Genomic DNA, 17,453 nt, shown 5'->3' with positions numbered 1-17,453 from the left:
AGGTGCATGCCACCATACGCAGGTATTTTATTATTATTATTTTTTGTAGAGATAGGGTTTCACCATGTTGCCCAGCCTGGTTTGGAACTCCTGGACTCAAGAGTTCCACCCACCCTGACCTCCCAAAGTGCTGGGATTACAGGCGTGAACCATCTTGCCTGGCCAAGAGTCAATTTCTTAAGAGATGTTTGTTTACTTATTTATTTATTCCTTGTTCGGGGATAGAATTATTGCACCTAGCTACCACCCTTAAGACTATACTGCAAGTCTGTATATGAGTAAATTTCAGACTAAGAGCACACTGTGTTTGGGGCACTTGAGGCAACACTCCTTATTATGACTACTTTAGATGGCCTAAAAGGGCAGCATAATACCAGGATCCTTGGGGATTGCCACAGTACATTTATATTTCTGTGCCTTCAAAGGGTTAGTGAGTTAGTACTCCTGAGACTTGACATCTTGTTTGCTTATTTTTATTTTCCCAGTGTCTAGTATAGGCAAAAAGTTCCTGGCAAATGGGTCAATAAACATTGAGTTAATCTTATCAATCAATGCTAAGATGTATATGTTACGTATATGTGTATATATGTACATACATATACATTTTCACATTTTACCATCTTTGAAATAAAGACTGTCTCACAATACATGGAGTATAACAATTGTCACTGTTTTCTTTTCTTAATAGCAAATACAGTAATGCCTTATAAGCATTGGTCTCTTCGATTTGATGAAATGGGATATTTGCACAAAATTTACCCAAGAAATTGCTATCGTTTTTACATGAACAAGGTAGATTATAGGTGAAACACCTAAAACTAGTTTTTAATGCTCCATTTTTTTTTTTTCAGGAGAGTTCTGTATTCCTCAAAGATCCCTCAAGAATTTTGTCAGTGTTGCCATAACTTATTGTTTATTAGTCTGCTTGGGTTGCCATAAGAATGTACACAGACTGGTGGCTTAAACAACAGACATTATTTTCTTACAGTTTTAGAGTCTGGAAGTCCAAGATCAGGGTGCTGCAGGGTTGGTTTCTAGTAAGGCAACCTTCTCACTGTGCTCACATAAACGAGGCCTTTCTTCTGTGTGTGTTTGTGGAGAGAGATCTTTGGTGTCTTGTTCTCTTTCTATAAGGTCACCAGTTCTACTGGATTAGGACCCTACCCTTATGATCTCATTTATCTTTAATTATTTCCGTAAAGGCCCTGTCTCTAAATACAAATACACTGGGGATTAGGACTTAAACATAAACTTGAAGGGTGGAGGTACACAATTCATTTCATAACACTCTGGCTTGGATGGCAATTGTCTAACAAAGATCTAGTTGTTTTGGACTCAGCTGGGTGGCTGTGAGCTGGTCTCTGGGTTTGGACTGGATTTCTCATTGCGGAACAACCCCTCGCCCTTTATCATCACCTGTTTATAGCGTATTACTAGGAAGTGATGTGTCTTGCTTCACATTATTACGTGCCAAATGCTAATTGTGGAGGACCTCTTCTTCTTCTACCCTCTTAGGTCTTAGCCATTAGGTATTAGTTGTCAACCCTCATGGCTTCCTTCACCGAGTTCTTTTAGGACCTCTCAGGGCATTGCTACACTCTGCTGATTTCTCTTTGCTACTGTTATCAAATATGTGTTCTAGCCAAGGGGGCTACATACTGAGCTTCAACACCAGCCTGTGTTCATGATACATCATGGGTCACAAGTGAGGCTGGAGGAGAACTTGTCTGCTGAGGAAGTAAGCACATGACCTGTCACCAAGGAGCCACCATTTGGCCAAGATCGAAATCCAACACTCCACTTCAGTACACATCACCATCAGGTCGCAGTCCTGAACATGCATTGTATTCCATGCCTCTGGAGACCCTGGAATGTCAATGAAGGACAGCAGGCAAGGTAGTTTATGTACAAACAATTGTTGACCATGAAATATTTTATTCAGAAATGAGTAAAAAATAATCTTTTTAGCAGGTTTGCTCAGTTGGTTCACTGAAGGCAGATGAATTGGCACTTTGCAGCTGAGAGCCAATGCAGGCTCTCGGAGGTGGCTTCTCTCTGCAGGCTGATTTTGGGCCCCGAGCAGGGCCCAAAGCCCAACAATCAGCGCATGGCTCTTAATTCTGTGCAACTAACAAATCCCGTCCCGGTGTGCTGAGAGCGCCCTCTAGTGGCTAGCAAGTTCCTCAAGAACGGAGTGTAAAGACCTTTAAGGACCTTCACTAGGAAGGAACCGCCATACTTTTGAATTTCAAGCCTAACCTGAAGGTTATTATTTAAGGAAACTGACAAATTTTCTCAAAGAAATTATTGTAATTGGAAAATATTTAGAATGTAAAAGCATTCTCCAAAGAAAACCAAAGACAACTACAGTGATTCATTTACTTTAGGTCTACAACAACAAAATACTGATTTAACAATACAAATAACATGCTCTTTAGCTCTTTGAAGGATGGCAATGAGGAAAACTGGAAGAATGATCTAGCAATTGCTGGCTGACCCACATTCTAAGAAATGTTAAGATAACAGGTGAACATTCAAAATTCAAATTTAGCACTTTGGAGGCGCTTATTTGCATGACAAATGGATTCTTTCACAGAAAGGCTTTCTCGGCCTGGGTTTTATTACCAATTAGCCTTAAGCCCAGCAGAGCTTTAATTAGAATGCAAAGGGTTTGTGGGATCTGTGGACACTGAGGGAACAGTGTCTTAACGCTGAGATTTTTTCTAGGATTAAGTACATGGCCTCTGAGTTACATCTGCTGTATATAGCACAAATTATATAAACGTTGGTATTGCCTGTCACCTAATACAATTATTTGTACAGACAGAGTATGACATTAATTCCTGCAGTGAACAACTCTATAGACCATCCTAATGTGTCCATTTAAATGGAGCCCTATTTGCTATGCACAGACTTTTTCAAAGAATCTGTTAGGGAATGTGAATACCAAGTTATAAGCAACAAAAAGGAAAGCAACAAAATATAATGAAATCCCCATTACATCCCTTGGCCCTATAATACCTTTCCTTGACTTTGCTCTAAGCATTCCTCTGGCATTCCCACTCCTGACCCACATGATTATAAATGTTTATTGTCTCAACTAACTATGCCAACAGGTTCATAGTATCACTTGCTACAGAGAAAGTGGAAGACTGGTTTACATTAAACATTCACGTGTGAAAAAGGATTGTTGAGCAACAGGACCGAGCTAAGAAAGCAGTTGTGAATTCTGTGCATTCAAGATGAAACAAAATGTTATCTATATGTGTTAGCTGCCTGGCTGAGTAAATAAAGAAGATTCAAATTTGGCGCAGCTGTTCTTAGTGCCGCCGGGGTATTAGATTCCCTGCAACCGTCTGTGTGCTCAGACCCTGCGTTCCATTGCGTAGGGAGCCCGCGGCTCTTTTTTTAGCGGAATGCAGCCGGGAGCAGGAAGGGTGGAGCCGGCTGGGGTTTGACTCGGCAGCTGTGGGCGAGTCCCTGCAGAGTCTATTTTGAAGACTGTGTTAAAGGTTAAAAATAAAGGATAGCACTTGAGTGGGCTTCCTAAGGAGTAGCTATCTAATTATAGGGCTTATTTTTACAAAGCAGCAGCTGACAGCGTCAGCCCAGCACGTCCCGAAAGTTCTTACTAAGACAGGAAGCTGCTACATTTGCTGTGACCAATGTCACTTTAAGGAGTCTTGGCAATTACATTCTCACTTAACTTTTCCTTCTACTGCAAGGATATTTGAGGAGGATTAGAGGATATTGCAAAAGCTCACTTTTTATTCAGACCCACTTAAAAACTAAACCCACTAAATCAACTTCCTCTCTCCTTTCTCCAACATTTATAGAGCGCCACCACACGGCAGGCACCGTGCTGGGTGCTGCCATTCGTAGGTGCAGACCCCCGCATGGTCTTTCCCTCAGAGCTGGTGGAGGTTGTGGCGCAGCCTGTGCTCAGTCTTGGCTCTGTCTCTTGAGGACCAGTTTCTCTTTGGGCTCTTGTTTCCAAGAGCCATGGAGAATGAGCAGAGCAGTATCTAACAAAGGACGGGGTCCCCTCTCAGCTTCTGTCTTCACAAGTGAATGCCACACATTTTAAACTAGAACTTTTTCTACTTACTTAGCACCTAACAGATGCTATGAGAATTCTGGTTACTTTTGCTTTTCTGTTTGGGTCGGGAATACGTGTCTAAGTGTGACAAATGTGAACAGATTCTTTGGAGAGGTGAGGAAATACAGGAAAGAGGGGGGCCAGTCTTTTCTCTCTTTTGAAAAAATAATCATTTTTCGTAGCAACCAGATATTTTCATAGTACTCTTTTTTATAAAGAAATGTTTTAACATAAAAAAATTTAAAGATATATAAAAGTAGACTTAATAGCGTAGTAAGTCCCCATGTGCTTTTTGTCCAGCTTTAACAATTAGCAGCATGTGGCCTGATCTTGTTTTGCACACATCCTCTCTCCTGTATTATTTTGGAGCAAATTTGATCTTTCTTTCCTTCCTCCCTCCCTCCTTCCCTCCCTCCCTCCCTCCCTCCCTCCTTTCCTTCCTTCCTTCCTTCCTTCCTTCCTTCCTTCCTTCCTTCCTTCCTTCCTTCCTTCCTTTTTCTTTCTTTCTTTCTTTTTTTTTTTCCTAGACAGAGTCTTGCTCTGTCACCCAGGCTGGAGTGCAGTGGCACAGTCTCAGCTCACTGCAACCTCCGCCTCCCGGATTCAATTGATTCTCCTGCCTCAGCCTCCCGAATCGCTGGGATTACAGGCACCTGCCACCATGCCCGGCCACAAGTTTCGTATTTTTAGTAGATATGGGGTTTTACCATATCTACATTTGACCAGGCTGGTCTCAAATTCCTGACCTCAGGTGATCCTCCTGCCTTGGCCTCCTAAAGTGCTGGAATTACGGGTGTGAGCCACTGCGCCCAGCTGATATGTTATTTCATCTGTAAATATTTCAGTATGTAGTTCTATAGATAATAATTTCTTTTTAAAAAGTAACCCCAAAACAATAAATTCACCTAACATTAGCAATAATTCATTAATATCATAAACTAGTCAGTATTTAAATTTATAATTATCTCAAATGCATATGCACATTTTTTACAGCTTATTTGTTTGAATTAAGATAAAAGTCAGCTGCACGTATTGTAATTGGTTCCTTTTTCTCTTAAATCTTTTATTCCATAGATTCCCCTTCCATGTCCCTCTCTGTTTTGTTATCCAGGCAATCAGTTGAAAAACTGAGTACTTTGTCCTGTAGATTTTTATGGATTGGATGTCTGTGGTCCTATATAACAGTGTCCTCCATTTTCTGTTTCCTGTAAATTAGTACAGTCATGCCCCTCATAACGAAATTTCTGTCAACGATGAAGCATTATGGATGGTAGTCCCATAAGATTATAATAGAGGTCGGACACGGTGGCTCATGCCTGTAATCCCAGTGTTTTGGGAGGCCGAGGTGGGTGGATCACTTGATGCCAGGAGTTCGAGACCAGCCTGGCTAACATGGCAAAACACCGTCTTTACTAAAATAGAAAAATTAGCTGGGGGTGGTGGCGGGTGCCTGTAATCCCAGCTACTTGGGAGGCTGAGGCAGGAGAATCTCTTGAACCTCGGAGGTGAAGGTTGCAGTGAGCCAAGATCACACCACTCCAGCTTGGGCAACAGAGGAAGATTCTATCTAAAAAAAAAAAAAAAAAAAGATTATAATGGAGTTGAAAGATTCCCATTGCTTAGTTACATAGCCATTGTAACATGGTAGCACAACACATTACCTTTTCTATGTTTAGATATGTTGTGATACATACTATTGTGCTACAGTTGCCTGCAGTTTTCAGTACAGTAACATGCTGTACAGGTTTGTAGCTAGGAGCAATAGACTACACCATATAGCCTAGGTGTGTGGTAGATTATACCATCCAGGTTGTGTAAGTGCACTCTGTGATGTTTACGCAATGAAATCACCTAACAACACATTTCTCAGAATATATTGCTGCTGTTAAGGGATGCACGATTGTAGTTAACTCTAGAGACTTGATCAGAGTCAGGTTTCATTTTTCTGTCAAAACAATTTCATACATGGTAGAAAAATCCCATGTCTCTCTTTTTTCCCCATGATATTCTTTATACTGTCAGTGTAGTTTCTGAACTTAGTTGCAGTCTGTAAGACAGGGTGTCTTGACTTTATCACTATTGAAGTTTTCTACCAGGTAATTCTTTGTTGGTTGGGGAGGTGGGGGGACTCTCCCATGCTTTGTGGGATGTTTAGCAGCATCCTGGTCTCTACCCACTAGATACCAGTAGCAGCCACTCCCCAGTTGTGACAATCAAAAGTATCTCCAGACATTGCCAAATATCCTTTAGGAGGGTAGGGCAAAATCATCCCTGGTTGAGAACCACAGCTGTAGACTAACCATCAGTTATTCTCAAAGGTTATCTGTCCACAGCCTTTAACGTTTCAAGCGCTAATCCATTGACCATGAGACCCAGGCCATTCGCTATGACTATTGTATTGATTTTTTGTGGGTGCTATGACAAATTACTACAAATGTAGTGGCTTAAACAATACGAATTTATGATCATATAGTTCTGAAGGTGACAAGTCCAAATTGGGTTTCACAGGGCTATAATCAAGGCGTCAGGAGGGCTGTGTTCCTTCTGCATGGTGTTTTTCTTCGTCTTCGGAGCCTACAGTGTAGCATCTTCCAGTCTGTCTCTCTGTGACTGTCTTGCATCCCCCTTGTAAGAACCCATGGGAGCTGGGCGCAGTGGCTCACCCCTGTAATCCTCACACTTTGGGAGGCTGATGCAGGAGGATCATTTGAGACCAGGAGTTTGAGAGCAGCCCTGGCAACATAGCAAGACCTTGTCTCTACAAAAAAAGGAGAAAATCAGCTGGGTGTGGTAGTGTGCACCTGTAGTCCCAGCTACTCAGGGGACTGAGGTGGGAGAATTGCTTGAGGCTGGGAGGTTGAGGCTGCAGTGAGCTGTGTTGTGTCACTGCACTCTAGCCTGGGTGACAGAGCAAGAACCTGTCTCAAAGTAAAATAAAAATTAAAAAAATGAACCCATGGGATTACATTGGGCCCACTGAATAATCTAAATAATCTCTCCATTTAAAAGTCCTTTATTTAATCATAGTTGTAAAGTCCCTTTGACCATGTAAAGCAGCACATTTACAGGTTCTGGGGATTAGAATGTTCAAGCTCAGAAAACAACACTCGTAAGTATGGCATTTTGACATGCTGAGTGTTTTGAACTGAAGCAGCAGCCATGGAATCAAGGTGTCTGCGACCACCTCCTGCCTGCTGTCTCCTGCCTTTCTGCCTCTCCTGAAGCAGAGGGAGGGACTTTTGCTAAAGTTGCTATATCTGACTAAGGGAAGCTCCTCCAGAAGGAAGCAACTGACTTGAGCCCCACTCCCTATAATCTCATCAAACAGGTGGGACTGACTTGCAGGAAGGAAGGTTAGAGTTGACGCCACACCCAGAGCCCAGAGGAAGTTTGTTCCAGGTTATTATCTGAGTATATAAACTTCTATTGCTACAGCACATTGGGTTATTGGGTACTCACTTTCCTGTGATGCCCCATATAGACTTGATAAGTCTATATGCCTTTTCTCCAGTTAATCTCTCTATTAGTTCATTTTGAAGACTCAAACCTCAACAGAGGAGAGAAGGAGTTCTCTTGCCCCAGTAAGGTCATTCACATCTTTTGGGGACCATATCCATATAACTGAGGCCAGAATGTGTGAAAAATTCATCAAGAGGTTTACGAGGAGTGAATGCAAGTTGTAGAATATGGGAACAGTCCATGGTTTGGTCACAGTGTCCAGGCTCAGCCTCCTCACTCTAGTTCATAGAACCACCTGAAACACACAAAGACTGTGTGTGCATTAATCATTTACTCTATCATGTTTCTTTCTTGAACAGGGCTGAATTTTTACCTGTCTGATGTCCTTTTCTGTCTGTTTTTGTGATTGCTGGCTCCTCCAACTGTGTCCCAAACAGATTCATTGACTTCGTTTCTAAATCTGCTCTTCTTCCCCATATCACTAGTTGTGTTAATGGCTTTGCCGTCTTCCTAGAGCCAGATTTCAACCTCATTCTTTACCTCATCTAACATACAATTATTTGCTAAATCCTGGGGATTCCATTTCCATGGGAGCTTTTCAATCTATCCTTTCTTCCCTATTCCCAGTGCTGTTCTCTTATTTCAGGCCTCGAGTGGCTTTTTATGGATTATGAAATAGTCTTTCTAAATGACCCCCTAGCCAGTCTCCATGGCTTGTTTTTCCTCTGCTGTCAAGGGTCACACAGAAGCAGCTATTCTTATGGAGCACTCTGAGTAAGTAATACCCTTAACCCTCAAACCTACTCCCTGAGCTGCACTGAGCCAAGTGCAAGCCAGAGGGCAGACGTTCATATTTACAACCTACAAAAAAATACCAAGACATCATTGAATCAAATCCACTAGAAACTTTTGTATGCGTTTCAAAGAAAGGAGAGGACTCAGATTAGCCGCAGGGTCCTGTGTGGCTGGGTGGAATATTGACACTTCCTGGGACAGTGGAGGAAAGGCTAGGAGTCATTGCCTGACTCAGTGCTCAGCCTCTCCTTTAAAAAACATGATTATTTAAAGAATAAGAAATATTTAAAGAATCTCTGATTGAAGGGGTGCCACCTTATTGCATGCCTGAAAATCCACCTGTCTGATCCCATTCTTCAGATGAAGCAACTGAGGCTCAGAGGATTTAAGTAATTTGCCTGAGGTCATGTAGACAGTAAGTGGCAGAACTGGAATTCTGTTTTAGGAATTCAGAGTTTCATATTCTTTCCACTGTTTGACCCGGTTTCATCCACGTTTGCAACTTTGTTTTCCATTCTTTTATTTTTATCTTAATGTTGCAGTAAAACTAAATTCCTCACTCTTTTTTGCTGGACCTGGAACTTTTCCTCCTTTATATCTTTTCTCATGTGGTTCCCTCTGCCTAGAATGGCCCAGAACCTGTCTAAGCCGTGAAAATTGTACCCTTGAAAATCCAGCACCAACAGCATTGCTTCTAGGAAGGGAACAGCCAGTTTCTCTCTGACTTTATCGCACGCCTTTCATAAGAACTCATAGAATCACATTGGGCCCACTGGCCCACAAAGATCCCTACTTTGTTTTGTTTGTTTGTTTGTTTGTTTTTTTGTGTGTGTTTCAAACAAACTTTATTAATTCAAAAACAGCAGTAGCCAAATCTCACAGGCCATGTCTTGCTAATACCTGCTGTAGAAGCTCAGTTCCTCGTTTACTAAGTACCACCTAAAGTAAATAAAATAGTTCTCTTGCTTTCTATTTCTAATTGCAATCATTACTCCTCCACTGTCATATAAAACCACTTTATTTGAGGCTTGTATCATCCAAGCTGTGATACCATCTATTCTTCTTTAATATAATGACCTCCTGGTTATCCCAGGAGAATAAAAGACATTGACAAATGTTTGTAGCATGATTATGTTTGGGAAAAGATTCTCCTCTTAAGATCCCTACTTTGAAGTGATAAACACTAGCAGCAGCTCATAGCTTGTTTATGGCTATTTCCAGTTTGTGCCTTTCATTATAGATAGTTACGCATAGGTCTTCCTCTTTTAGTGAATACATTGTCCATGAGGAAAGAGCTGTGTTTGATTCATCTTTATGCCTCCCATAGAGTCTTGCCCATGAGAGGCACTCAAAATACGTGTGGACTAAAGAAGCAAGTAAAGAGAATAAATACTTTGTCCAGAATTGTCTATTTCTTTCCGGTGTGGTCTGAATGTGTTTCCCCAAGATCATGTTAAAACTTAATCACCATTGTGATAGTATTAAGATGACAGGCCTAAGTCCTGAGAGCAGAGCCTTCCTGGATGGAATCAGGGTCCTTACAAAAGAGCTTGAGGGAGTGTTTGTTCTTTTCTGTTCTTCTGCCATGAGGATACAGCATTCACCCCCCTTTTTGCCCTTCTGTCCCTCCCACCATGTCAGGACACAGTGTTTAAGGTACCTCCTTGGAAGCAGAGAGCAGGCCCTTTCCAGCCACCAAACCTGCTGGCACCTTGATCTTGGACTTCCCAGCCTCCAGAACTGTGAGAAATAAATTTTTTATTGTTTACAAATGACCCAGTCTCAGGTATTCTGTTATAGTGGCCTAAACAGATGAAGATATTCTCTAATTATAAAGGATTTGCCAAGGATAATATTAAAGCCAGAGACATAGAAGATAGGCATAGTTTTGGTGCACTTTGCTTCTGTGTCTTTGTACAAATTGTTACTTCTCCATCACCTGTGGGATGTTCTCCTTCCTACCCCACATGCTTCCACCAGTTCCCAGCTACCAATTTCTTCAAGACCTGGCTCAAAGCCTAGTCCTTCCTAGGGGACTTCATTCCTGAGTCCAGACCACTGCAGTTTCCCCTTTATCCAGTGGTCACAAGGCACCCACACAGGCTGACAGTTGCCACCTGATCATCATCACCAGTCATCACACTGTTATTGCATACTTGGTATAGGAAAGACTCTATGTCATGTGCTGTGGGGGAGGGAGGGAGAGCTTTGCAGAGGAGGTGGGATTCAAGCAGGGTCTTGAAGGCTGTGTTTTCATTAAAGAGGTGGAAAAGAAGGGGAATAAAATAATGCACAACATTGAAGATCAACTTCTACTCTTCTTGTTATTGGCTATATAATTTTGAGAAAAATCCTTTAATCCCTTTGGAAATCCATTTTCTCATATTTAAGGTGGGAATCTATTATTTTAGATTTAGGGAGGGTGCTTATGAGGATCAATGTGAAAGCCCCATGTATTGGTGAGAATGAATTTCTTTGCAAGTAATATTAATAATTAAGATATAACATGTAGGGAGACTGAGGCAGGAGACTCGCTTGAACCCAGGAGGTGGAGGTTGCAGTGAGCTGAGATTGCACCACTGCTCTCCAGCCTGGGCGACAGAGCGATATATATATATATATATATATATATATATATTTAACATGTAACATCTCTTCAGTGGTTAACATATGAAGCTGACAAACCTCCTTTCTCCATGACATCAACTCTCTCATCTGGTGGTGGCCACCGTCTTGCTGCTGCTGGTTGAAGATGGGAGAAGTCTTGCATTTCTACTTCCTCGTGCAGGGGCCCACAGATGGGTGTTCCGTCATTCCAGTAACTTTACATTTCTTAGTAATTGGCTGGTTTTCCGAAGGAGAAGGGAACTGATCCCCGTCCTCTGCACACGCTTTGTTGTTTGAAGTCTGCACCTTTGCTTGCTGTTGCCCCCACTGCTTGGAATGTGCCATCTTCTCAGCCTCAGCCTGATCAGCAGTTACTGGGTCAGTAAGAGTCAGCTAAGGTCTCACACTACAAAGTTTCCCTGACCTCATTTTGACCTCCTAGACTGGCTAAGGTTCCCCTTTTCTGTGCTCCCATGCTGTACTGGGCATTGCTGTCTCCAGTGCACAGTTATCACACCATACTACAAAGACCTGCCTCTCTCACTGGGCTCCCCATCCCTTCAAGACCGGCACATAGCACTCACTCATGACATGGTTGTTGAATCAATCAATGGCCTTTCTCCCTTCTCTCCCAGTCCTACTTTGCTTCACTCTGGGCACCACCATTCCTTCTCTCTCATTCTGCATTGTTTATGGCCTGTTAGTCATTAATACAAAGCCATTTCCAAGTCTGGCCATTAGTAATGTCTGGAGGTGTTAATAGTAACACTAGCTCACATCTACTGAGCACTTACTATTTGGCTGGCACTGTTCTAAGCACTTTGCATGTTTAAACTCCTTTAAACGTTCCTTTGTTGCCACTTTTTTTCTGCTGGGGACTAACCTTGACATTGTGGGGGAGAGGTGTTCTGGTATAGCCATGGGACTGTAACATGGTTTTATTGTCCTATTATGTGTACGTGTAAGACAGTAAATCCTGCAGTGGAATACAAGTTGACTAAGTCTATCATCACTCAAATATTGGAAGATATGTGGGAAAAAACCACCAACAAAAAGTTTTGATATCCTCATAGTACAATGACATTACAGTTTTATTTTGTTTTTTCTTTATGTGTAGTTTTAAATTACTGTATTATGTTTCAGATAATTAAGCCAGAAGAACAAATTGGGATGGACTGTTGTATTTACATTTCAGTTTACTAGAGGTAGCCTTGAAAGAGTTACAAAAATATGAGAATCAGTGTGGAAAAAAATAAGGGAGGTTTTCAATTTTTTTTTTTTTTCAAAAATGATAAATTGGCAAGGAAGACAGATATGGGAAAATCAGTCATGGGAATTTGTCTTTCAGTGACTCCTTTTTGACTGGGAAGAAAAGCTTTTCTTCGATTTAGTTGAGAGCAGTGACAAGGATTATTTTACTTGAGGATGGCAGATTATTTTACCAGCAGCTGGCAGATGAGAAGAATTCCCTGGACAACAAGGAGGGGCAGTATGGTATGGAGGGAACCCGGTTGAGAGGGTCTGGGGTTCAGAGCTCCACGATGCTGCTTACCAGCTCTTAGCCTTCATTACATTACTTACCTTCCTGGAGGTTCAGTTTCCTTATCCATAAAATGGGGGTCAGGTTGCCAAATTTATCAAATAAGAATCTAGGATGTCCAGTTAAAGCTGAATTTCAGATAATTATTTTTTAGTATAAATATGTCCCATGAAATATTTATGCCCCATGCAGTAACTATGTCCATAATGGTACATGGGACATATACTAAAACATTATTTGTTGCTTATCTGAAATTCAAATTTAACTGTGTGTCCTATTTTTTTTCTGGCAACCCTAAATGGGGGCAGGGGCAGTGGTGGTGACATGAGTGATTATCTTGTAGGGGTGGTGTGAGGATAAAATAATACCACAGTTAGGTTTTCTCACAGTGTGTAGTCTGTGTGTAGTCAACACATGACTCTAAGTAGTGACTGTAACATAACTGTAACTGGTGTATAGTCAAAAACAAATGATATTAGTATAATAGTTATTAATAAAGGTCTTTAAATGACAACTGGTCATACAGGGAGCCTTTGGGGAAAAGTTTCTGACTCTAAACTAAGGGAAGGTAAATTATGATAAGATCTGGGAATGAGATTTAGACTTACACAGTAATAATTTGAGGAAGAGAAAGACTTAGTAAATTAGTTATGTAATTACATAATTAACAACTTGGGAGGTTTTCTTTCAACGTTTATTCCCTAGGGCATCATCTTTAAATTATATTTAGTTTTTGCTAAGTTGACCAGTTTGTGGTTTTAGGTGTTTACTTTCTTTTCTTTTTAAATGTGGGGAAAGCATATTTAACTTCATCTTAAAGAAATTATGTAGCCATATAAAACCGGAGGGTAGGATCTACTGGCAAGGAAAAAAGGGCCTTTACTGCCACCTGGTGGCCATATTCTTTAACTGCAATGTGCCTAAGTGCGGCTGGAAAGGAAAGCGTTGGAAAATCTGCTAAATCCAGAGAGCGCCAAGGCAGTGTCATGACAGTAAGGGCCGTGAACTACTGTGTCCTTTCCCTCAGTTCCCAATCTCTCACAGCTTGAGCCGTGAGAATTAGCAGCTGCCTTTGAGAGGTGGAGGACAGAAAATGGTGAAGTCCATGCCTTCCTCCTTGGTACCGAGTTTCCAAACCTTAAGTGAAGGAGCCTGAGAGGGGAGAAGCTTCAGGTTGAGTAGACTGTTTTTTTTACTTTTTTGTTTGTTTTAAAAAGCCTCTTATTTAATGGCTCAGAGTGGCTAGAAAATCCGTGGTATTGGTTAGCTTTCGTCTCAAATGCAGGGAGGGACAAGGCAAATCCAGAGAGAGGAGTTGAAAGGACAAAGAAAAAAGAAAAAAAATGCTTTTTACTTGCATTTTGCTGCATGCAGCTCACTCAATAAACATGTTTTAAATGCATAAATATATCATGAGGTAAAAATCGGGGGGAAAGGCAGTGCATTGATTCTGATAGAGGACAGGCAAACTGCATTCCATTTGGACTGCAGTCTCTCACTCCCGCCACCACACACAAACTAAGGTCAAAATCAGGGAGGGAGTCTGGGGTAAAGTTATCAGTAGAGTCAGTTCTAGGAGCCATAATTTTAAAAAGTCTTAAAAAGCCCATAAGTCCATTATAGCAGGGACATAAAGCAGTCCTGGCCTCCGGACCCTGACCCAGCCATGGCAAGCAGGACTGCTTCCTTTTATTCTCCCTTGTGGCCTCATGGGTATTTCCAAGCCCTGCAGGGAAGGATGGAAGCTGGTTCCATCAGTGCCTCTCCCCCAGCTTCTACCCTCCTCTCTCTTCTGTGACCTCTCAGTTTTCCTTCTCTGTACCCCAAATCATGCCTGTCTTAGTCCATCGTCTGTTGCTGTAACAGAATACTACAGACTGGATCATTTATAAAGACAGGAAATGTATTGCTTACAGTTCTGGAGGCTGGGAAGTCCAAGCACATGGTGCTGACATTTGATGAAGGCCTTCTTGCTGCGTCCTCACATGGCAGAGGGCATCACATGGCGAGGGGGCAAGAGCAGGCCTGTCCGCTCAGGTCACTCTAACTCTTCTTATAAAGCTACCAGTCCCACCGTGGGGGCCACACACTCATGACCTTATTTAATCCTAATTACCTCCCAAAGGCCTTACCTCCAAATGTCATCAATATGTGAATTTGGGAATTAAGTTTCCAGCACATGAAATTTGGGGGACACATTCAAACCATAGCAATGCTTAACCTTAGAATACCGCCTGGCATCTGCCCAGGCTTTCACAGCCACTACCTCTGGACATGTTAGGATCTCTATTTACACATAAGGCTTGCCATGGCCATTACACATCTGTGAGTCAGTGTAGGGTCCTGGTGGAAGCCTGGGTCTTAGAGTCCCTCCATTATGCTTGCTACCCTGGCTCTCCACCTTCAATTTTTGGCTTCTTATTTTGAACTATGATGATATTCTTGTTGTTAATTTTTTTTTTTTTTTTTTTTTTTAGTATGAAAGTTTTCAAGACGCCTACAAGTGGAAAATGCACTCCTCCCAGCCAAATCAAGCTTTGCCAGATTCCTTACAGCTGTGTGCAGTGAAATGACTAATGAAAGAGCCCTCCGCTGCTGGTGGAACTTTCACATATGGCACTGCTGTGCCACTCAGCAGGACCTGACCCTGGTATTTACATATTGGATGTCACCCCAAAAGCCCCTGACACGGGGGTTTCCGGGATGTAATAAGAATGCCACTCTGGGCTTTGGAAGGTGCACCGTATGCACACCCATACTATAGGGCAGAGATTAGCATTTCAGACCCCCATTCCTCCCTCAACAAGCAAGTGCTTTTCCCCAGGGAGGACGTTCAGATTCATTCATAGATCCATTGGTGCCATGGGCAGCTCAGTAACAGTAGCTCTGCTGCCTACCAGCTGCTGGTGGAGGTGTTGAGAATACCTAGATGAGGAAGTCAGCTGCTGGTGGAGGTGTTGAGAATACCTAGATGAGGAAGTCAGGGCCCCTGCGTGCTTGAGCAGAGCTGGATGCCTGGCATGGCAATGGACACAAACCCTTGGATAATTTCCATCCTTGGCGGTGTGTTCTGTAGCATAGGTGTGAAGCGGGTGCTCTGCGAGCTCGGAAGAGGGGCTCTTAACTTATGGGTGGCCAGGGAAGGCTTCCTGGAGCTCAGATGACTGAGTGGAGTCTTCAACATTAAAAAATAAAAAGTGCTCACCCCCACCCACCCCCAGTTAAAAAGGTAATACACCTAATTGAAATAATTTAAACTTTACAGAAATGGGTTCCTTTAAAGTTCAGAGAGTAAAGAGGAAGTAATAAAGCTCAAATCATAGAATGTCTAATTAACTGCAGCCTGTAACTTTCTTCCTGAAAAGGGAGTGGTGTGTGTGCATGTGTGAGTGTGTGTAGGTGAATCTGTAAAGGATGGAGTAGTACTAAAAAGAGGGAGGTGAAGACGGAGGTGAGATCTCATCTTTGTGCCCTGAACCTCTTTGTTATAATGTCAGGCAAGGAGAGAAATCAATACTCATCCTCTATGGGACTCTGGCTTTTTCAAACTTGGTTTGCCAGGTTTTGGTCTTGGTTGTTGATGGCTTGTAACTTCAGAGTCTCATTGCTGGCCATGCTTCCAAGTGGTTTATTAAGAAGTTTTCCTAAACAAAATTGATCTCTCCCTAAAAAAGTTATAGGTCTAGCTGTGAGATGTTAACAATATTTAGCCTGCTACAATACCAATAAGAGTTCCCATTTACTGAAGACTTTCTTTGTACCAGCTGTGTGCTAAGAGCGTTATATTTGTTACCTCATAACATCAACCCTCACACCAACCTTACGAAGCAGGTATTTCCTTCATCCCAGATAAAGGAAGCTAGGATTATTACTGCTTCATTATTCCTACATCCCAGATAAGGAAGCTGGGATTATTACTGCTGCACCCACATAGCTGATAATCAGTGGGGCTTGGCTCCAAACCCAGGTCTCTGACTCCTACGTCTATGCTTACGAACGTACCATTTCTGTGCAGTATTTCTCAAACATATTTGGCTACAGGAACATTTTCAAAAGTGAACACCACTTACTTCTTAGTACTGTTATTAGCATTTCATGGAACACAATTTGGGAAATACTGCCCCAGGAAAATACTGCCCTGTCTTTAAAATAGTGATAATAATACAATCTCCATATTGCGATGATTAAAAGACGTTTCAGGAAATGGGTGCTGAGGATACTTACTTTCCACCAGGAATGTGTGTGTGCTTTAAAAATAACATTCGTGGCCGGGCACAGTGGCTTACGCCTGTAATCCCAGCAATTTGTGAGGCCGAGGCAGGTGGATGGCGTGAGTCCAGAAGTTTGAGATCAGCCTGGGCAACATGGTGAAACCCTGTCTCTACTAAAAATACAAAAATTACTCGGGTATGGTGGTGCATGTCTGTGGTCCCAGCAATTCGGGAGGCTGAGGTGGGAGGATCGCTGGAGTCTAGGGCGTGGAGGTTGCAGTGAGCCAAGATGACATCGCTGTACTCCGGCCTGGGCAACGGAGTGAGACCTTGTCTCTCTCTCAAATAATAATAATAATAATAATAATAATAATAATAGTATAACATTTGTAATGTCCTCAGTGAAAGGAAGCAGTGTTTTGGCCAGGATGATAATGAAGATATTGTTACTGGGCTGGAAGACCCTTGGGCCCTGTGGGGGAGGGCCTTGTAAGCTGCCACTGCCTCCCTTCCACAGGTGCCCCTTTGGTCCCCTTCCCTCCCCTCTGCCCTCTGGTTCTCTCCATCATCCCTCTGTAGTGCTCGTCTTTGTTCAGGATGATGCTCTGTTTGCCTGCCTCTGGGCAGGGGCCTTGCTCTAAACCACGCTGCTGCCTACTCAGGCCAGCCCAGGATGTCTGCTTTGCAAATTTGGACTGTTCTGAGCCCCAGCTGTAGGCCAGGGGTCTGTGACATATTGGGC

At 42.4% G+C, this 17,453-nt stretch overlaps 1 protein-coding gene across 18 annotated transcripts in view; it reads left to right on the top strand.

Moving 5' to 3' along the window:
* Nucleotides 1-17,453, top strand: part of TNFSF4 (TNF superfamily member 4) — a 289,735-nt gene that overhangs the window by 46,233 nt on the left and 226,049 nt on the right. For 14 of the 18 annotated variants that reach the window (XR_013416472.1, XM_015123982.3, XM_078000094.1 and 11 more), the window contains one exon: nt 14,978-15,150. Coding sequence is in view for 11 of the 18 variants with exons in the window: in XM_078000094.1 (XP_077856220.1) it covers nt 15,070-15,150 (81 nt within the window). In the remaining 7 variants the exon portion in view is untranslated. Of the gene's footprint in view, nt 1-11,020; nt 12,455-14,977; nt 15,830-17,453 lie in introns of those variants that run through there. The other 4 variants (XR_003730952.2, XR_013416473.1, XR_013416476.1 and 1 more) reach the window with 2 other exon arrangements.

This window comes from Macaca mulatta, chromosome 1 (assembly GCF_049350105.2).
Source record: "Macaca mulatta isolate MMU2019108-1 chromosome 1, T2T-MMU8v2.0, whole genome shotgun sequence".
Lineage (NCBI taxonomy): Eukaryota > Metazoa > Chordata > Mammalia > Primates > Cercopithecidae > Macaca > Macaca mulatta.
This window is presented reverse-complemented; position numbering and strand designations above follow the sequence as displayed.